We start from the raw sequence: 6,464 nt of genomic DNA, 5'->3' as shown, positions 1-6,464 counted from the left end.
AAACCTACTAAAAATGTCAGTGAGAGACTCACTATCTTCACAATGAAAGTGCTCATATTGCTGAATTAGCAGCTGCATCTTATTTTCCCTTCCTTGCTCAGTACCATCACATATAATCTGAATTTTATCCCAAACCTCCTTGGCAGTTTTGCAGTTAATGATGTTATCAAACATGTCACCATCAACTCCATTGAACAATATATTCATGGCCTTCTTGTCTTTCCTGACTTGCTCAATATCAGGATCTGACCATTCATGCCTAGGCTTGGGAACAGATGGTTCATTCCCTGTTACAGCTCTCATTGGTACATGAGGACCTCTTTCTATGCAATCCACATAGGCCTCATCTTGAGAAAGAAGATGTAGGTGCATTTTCACCTTCCAATGGTGATAACTGTCTTTGTCCAAAAATGGAATTTTGACTCCAACATCCTTCTTGTTCATCTTGCTGTTTTGTTGTGATCTTTAAACTCTTTGTACTTCAAGAGCTTGCTCTGATACCAATTGTTATTCCCTAACAATACAACAAGAATTACAGAAGGGGGGTTAAATGTAATTCTGGCTTCTTTTTAAGATTTACGAAAACTGGTTCTAACTCAATAATATATATGTGCTTGATTTACAAAGTGCGGAATGAAAAAATTATATAAATCAAAACACAAGTAATAAAAACACAAGTCTTTAAAAATTTCTGGTGGATTTGAATGTATCCAACATATATATATATATTTATATATATATATATCGAGAGAACTCTGTGTAGCTCAAATAAGCTCACAGCTGCTTACAAGTATGAAGAACTAAAACTTGCAGAGAAGTGCTAAAGGATACAGCTTACAAATGTTTCTCTGAGAATGTATTTTCTTAGTCTATTTAGTTAATGTTCTACTTGCTGCACTTGATTTATATATCACCAAGTTTACATAGCAAAAAGACAAGATAATAAAATAAAACTATCAAGTCTAACTCTATGCTACTTCATTACTCTGTTCCAGCATCTTTGAAAACCTTCATAGCTTGCATGGAAACAGTAATGTTTCTTTGTTCTCATTTTCCTGCTAAACAAGCTGCCACATTCCTTTTGCAAATACCCAACGTATGTGACTGTGTTGTCACTGTCAACAGATGTTTGAATTGATCATCCGTCGGGTACATGCTTGTTATCCGTCGGGTTTCCTTGTTGATCATCCGTCGGGTAGCTTCGTTAATCATCCGTCGGGTAGCCATTTATCACTTGACTCCATTTCATTTATGCAGAATTACAAGACATCTTATATATACATTTAATCAACCTATTCTGCACATCTACTAGCAGTCTCTATGACTCATAAGCTACTACAGAAACTATACAAAGTTGTTTGCAGAAATGTGCTACATGGCTTATTGTTACATAAGTTACTCACTCGATGGATATCAATTAGTCATCCGTCGGGACTATATTGAATCATCCGTCAGGACTATAATTGATCATCCGTCGGGTGCTACAAAATTCACTAAGTTAAATATACTAAGGTGTTTTGTTTAGCTTATCATTAAGTACATAACATATTCCTAACAACAGGTATTCCCGGGAAGCGAAGGACAAGCCCCTCACCAATGGTAACTATCTGAGCCAAAGGCCCCCGGAGCTCTTCGAAAGGGAGGCCGGTGACATCATGTTTAGGTAAAATGATACCAAGTGGGTGCATTATCCTCATACCGATGCCCTGGTCATAAAAATGAAGATTGGGACGGTGAATGTTCACGGAGCATTGGTTGATACCGGAAGCTCGGCTAACATTTTGATCTCTGATGCCTACAAGAAACTAGGGCTGCTGGGTAGAGAACTAACCTTGAAAGGTGGGCACTTGTACGGGTTCACAGGATACTTAATCAGAGTAAAAGGGACGATCCGGCTCTCGATGACCTTGGGAGAAGAATCTTGTATGGCCACCTAGATCGTCATGATTACAGTTATAGATCAGCCTTGTTCCTACAATGTTAAAGTGGGCAGGCCCCTTATGAGGGCAATGAGGATGGTGATCTCGATCCATCACATGACAGTAAAATTCCCAACTCTCACGGGGATAGGCTTCTTAAAGAGCTGTAAGTATGAATCGAGAGTCTGCTACAACCAGGCACTCAAGGCAGCAGAGTTAGGAAACGCATCAAAAGAAATGTATAATCCGGATGAAAGTGATGCCCTCATGGAAGAGGCAGAGGGAAGGAAAAGAGTTCGTCCTGAAGGACACGAGACTTGCAACATGATCTCAATCGAGGAATTTCCAAAAGACTATTTTGAGTAGAGGGGGATTTAAGTGGAGCCGTACCCAGGGGTCCCTGCTAATGGAGGCTTTTCAGCCCATCATGTTGCTACATGAGGGGATTGTAGAAGAGGCAAGTGATAAAGACAAAAGCCTGGAGCAAGTTAATGTGAGACTCAAGAAAAGGAAATGGGCACGCAAAGAAATAACAACAACCATAGATCTGCCCAATGGAATCACCCGCACAGTCACCATGAATTTTGAACATTTGATAAATCCGGTTCGAGCCCACCAGCCCGAGCTCAAGGAGACAGGAGGTTTGACAATCACGGAAGTGGGAAAAACTAGTGAGGCTCGGGCAGACCTAGACCCAAGAATGCCCCCAATGGTTCAACGGGCTGGGGCCGCAGATGACACAATCTCAATCTCGGCAGACCCGAATAATCCTTCCAAGGTACTCAGAATAGGCTATAACTTAAGCCCCGACCTGAGACAAGACCTGGCCCAATTCTTGAGGAGAAATTTGGATGTCTTTGTATGGTCACACTCTGATATGGTGGGGATTGACCCGAATGTCATGTGCCACCGACTTAACTTAAATCCAAAAAAGAAGGGGGTCAGATAAAAGAGGCGGCCGATTAGTGGAGAGAGGGCAAAGGCCCTCAAAGAAGAGGTGGATAGACTGATGGAGGTAGGGCTTGTAAGGGAAGCCTTCTACCCAATGTGGTTGGCAAACCCAGTGCTTGTCAAGAAACCAAATGGCAAATGGAGGATATGTGTGGACTTCACTGACCTAAACAAAGCCTGTCCGGAGGATAATTTTCCTCTACCTCGGATCGACCAACTGGTTGATTCCATAGATGGGCACGCGTTACTTAGCTTTATGGATGCTTATTCGGGATATAACCAAATCCTAATATATGGGCAAGATCAGGAGCACACCTCCATTATCACTGATTGGGGCCTCTATTATTACATTGGAATGCCCTTCGGGCCCCTTAATGCCCGGGCAACCTACCAGAGGCTGGTGAACAAGATGTTCAAGCACCAATGGGGAATACTATAGAGGCATATGTGGATGATATTCTTGTAAAGTTAAATGAGGCAAAGGATCATGTTCGCCACCTATCAGATATGTTCCAGATCCTGAGGGAATACAGGATGAAGCTCAACCCCCAGAAATGTGTGTTCGGGGTCGAGTCTGGGAAGTTTCTGGGCTTTATTGTCAACCATAGGGGCATTGAGGCCAACACCGCCAAGATACGAGCCCTACTCGAGATGAGATTCCAATGACAGGTGAAGGATGTCCAAAGCTTAACGGGGCGAGTGGCTGCCCTAAACCGCTTCGTCTCAAAGCCCTCAGACAAATGCCAAGAGTTTTTAAAGTGATTAAAGGAGTGAGGAATAATTTTGAGTGGACAAAAAAGTGTGAGGAAGCTATTCAGAACATAAATAAGCATCTCAGCAGTCCCCCGATGTCGTCCAACCCAAAGGCAGGAGAAACTCTGGTCCTTTACTTGGCTGTCTCCGACTTTGCAGTTAGTGCTGTATTGGTCTGGAAAGAAGATGATGTCCAGCTCTCGGTATATTATGTGAGTAAAATATTGGCCGATGCAGAGACCCGGTATGTGACTCTCGAGAAGCTGGCATATACTCTAATCCTGGCTTCTTGAAAGCTTAGACCTTATTTTCAGGCCCATAAAATAGAGGTAAGAACCTCTTATCCCCTCAGGCAGGTGATGCACAAGCCCGAGGTTTCAGGTCGAATGTTGTAGTGGACAATAGAGCTCGACCAGTTCGAGGTGGAGTATAAGCCTAGGGCCACGATCAAGGGACACGCCTTGGCTAATTTTATCCTAGAGTTTCCCCCACATCAGGAGGAGGACCGGGGGCCCTCATTTTCATGCCAGGGGTAGAGGAGAGTGCACAAGAGAAGCAAAATTGTGCCCCATGGTGGAGCCTATTTGTAGATGGAGCCTCCAACGGAGAAGGGGCTGGAGCCGGAATTGAGTTGATCAGCCCCGAGGGGCACAAGATAAGACATGCAACCCATTTGGCTTTTCATGCGACCAACAATGATGCTGAGTACGTGGCCCTAATCAATGACCTAAAAATAGCCTTAAAAATGAGGACAAAGAATTTGAACATGTTCAGTGACTCTATGATCGTGGTCTACCAGATAAACGTGGGGTACCAAGCTAAAGGGCCGAGGACAAAACTTTACCTAAAGTGTGCACAAAGAATAATCAGTATGTTCCATGAAGTGAGGCTGGAACTCATCCCACGCGGGCAGAATAAAGGCGTGAACGAGCTGGCTAAACTAGGCTCGTATCGTGAGGCCACTCTACTAGGGGCCATTCCCCTTGATATACAGAGGCGGCCTAGTTTGCCCGAGCACGAGGTTAGTAACACTGGAAATAGTCTTAGCCCGATATGGATGACCCCTATTTTGGCTTATATAAAAGAAGGAATGCTTCCGGATGAAAAGAATGAGGCGAGGAGAGCAAAGTATAAGGCAGCGCGTTATGCAATATATGATGGGATCCTATACAGAAGGGGGTTCAGTGTGCCCCTCCTCAAGTGCATAGAAGGAGAGGAATGTAACTATATCATAAGGAAGGTGCACATGGGCATTTGTGGCAATCACTCGGGGGTAGCTCTCTAGCTTAGAAAATCCCACGTCAGGGTTACTATTGGCCAATGCTGAAAAAATATGCTTTTGAATTCTTTCGAGCTTGTGATAAGTGTTAGCGTTATGCCAATTATTAAAACAGCCCTGTAGCCCCTCTCACATCTCTCATGAGCCCTTGACCCTTTGCTATGTGGGGGATTGATTTGAGTGGAGAACTACCGAAGGCCAAAGGGGGTATCAAGTATGCAGTTGTTGCGGTGGATTATTTCACGAAGTGGGCAGAAGCTGGGCCTTTGGCCACCATCACAGCAAAAAATCTCAAAGAATTTATGTATAGAGTTATTATGTGCCGGTATGGCATCCCATACAAGCTGGTCTCGGATAACGGGAAGCAATTTGACAGCAAAGAGATGAGGGAATTTTGTGAGCAATTGGGAATTTAGAAGAGCTTTAGCGCGGTCAGCCACCCTCAAAGCAATGGACAGATTGAAGCTGTTAATAAAATCATCAAGCATACCTTGAAGGCAAAGCTAGAGGAAAAGAAAGGAACATGGCAAGAAGAGTTCCCGCATGTTTTATGGTCCTATAATACTATCCCAAGAACTACAACCGGGGAGATCCCTTTCTCTATGGTGTATGGGTGTGAGGCCATGGTGCTGGTTGAAGTAGGGGCAGGTTCTTTTCGAAGGGATAATTATGACTCAGAGGAAAATAAGGTCAACCATCGACTCTACTTAGACATGATCAAGAAAACTCGAGAGGATGCTCAGATGAGGATATCAGCATATCAACATAGGACAGCTCGACACTATAACAGTAAGGTTTGAGCCCAGACTTTTAAATTGGGAGATTTGGTTCTGCGTCGGGTCATGCCAAACACTAAGGTGGTGAGCGACGAATTTTTGGGGCAAATTGGGAAGGCCCCTACAAGATAAAATCAGTGCTTTGGGAGGGAACCTACCACCTCAATGATATGCAGGACAAGTTGATCCCAAGAGCCTAAGTTGCGGAGCATCTCCACAAGTATTATCAGTAATTTTGTTCTTTTCAGACTTAGTATTATTAAAATATTTCTAAGTCTCGGGGGTTGTGTTATATAGGTGCCTCCCCGAGGCCACAAGCGTGTAACTGACTCACTTTCCATTATCTATGAGTGAATGATTGTTATTTATTTGTTATGTGTCTTGATTTTTGACATTTGAATAAGATACCAGCATGAGAACACTCACTAGGGACTCCCACTCGAGGATAAAACAATCACCTTTTTGTATACTCGAGTTGGGCTCCATCCCGCTTGGGATCGGCATTATAACAACTAGCTTATATAAAGCGAGGTCATTTTAAGCAACACGAGCTCATTATGAAGTTGTGGGTAGTTGCATATGCAAGCCCATATGTGCAAGCCCGTATATGCGAGTCCGCGTATATAGGCCCTGCGAGCTCGTCTATGCGAGCCCGCGTATGTGGGCCCAAATGTCTAAGCGGGACCTGAGGACAAAATACTTGATAAAGATTGGATTATTTTTTACAAAAGGGATTTACATATGATGCAAGCCCATAAAACGAAATAAGCAAAAACGTTAGCTGGC

The 6,464-nt window shown here is 43.6% G+C and overlaps 1 protein-coding gene across 1 annotated transcript; it reads left to right on the top strand.

Annotated features, from left to right (window-relative positions):
- The first annotated feature begins 3,532 nt into the window (after positions 1 to 3,532).
- LOC141665500 (uncharacterized) lies at positions 3,533 to 4,908 on the top strand. Its single transcript, XM_074471486.1, has 2 exons — positions 3,533 to 3,867; positions 4,104 to 4,908. The coding sequence occupies exons 1-2, from the start codon at positions 3,533 to 3,535 to the stop codon at positions 4,906 to 4,908; spliced, it is 1,140 nt and encodes a 379-aa protein (XP_074327587.1).
- The last annotated feature ends 1,556 nt before the right edge of the window (positions 4,909 to 6,464 follow it).

The sequence above is a fragment of the Apium graveolens genome, chromosome 6 (assembly GCF_009905375.1).
Source record: "Apium graveolens cultivar Ventura chromosome 6, ASM990537v1, whole genome shotgun sequence".
NCBI lineage: Eukaryota > Viridiplantae > Streptophyta > Magnoliopsida > Apiales > Apiaceae > Apium > Apium graveolens.
The sequence above is the reverse complement of the archived record's forward strand: the minus strand, read 5'-3'. Positions and strand labels throughout refer to the sequence as shown.

Excerpts from the sequence above, each read along its gene's own strand:
- LOC141665500 (XM_074471486.1), top strand. The coding sequence starts at position 3,533 with ATGACAGGTGAAGGATGTCCAAAGCTTAACGGGGCGAGTGGCTGCCCT. Across the intron at positions 3,868-4,103 it reads TTGGCCGATGCAGAGACCCG|AGTTTCCCCCACATCAGGAG; the intron begins GTATGTGACTCT and ends ATTTTATCCTAG.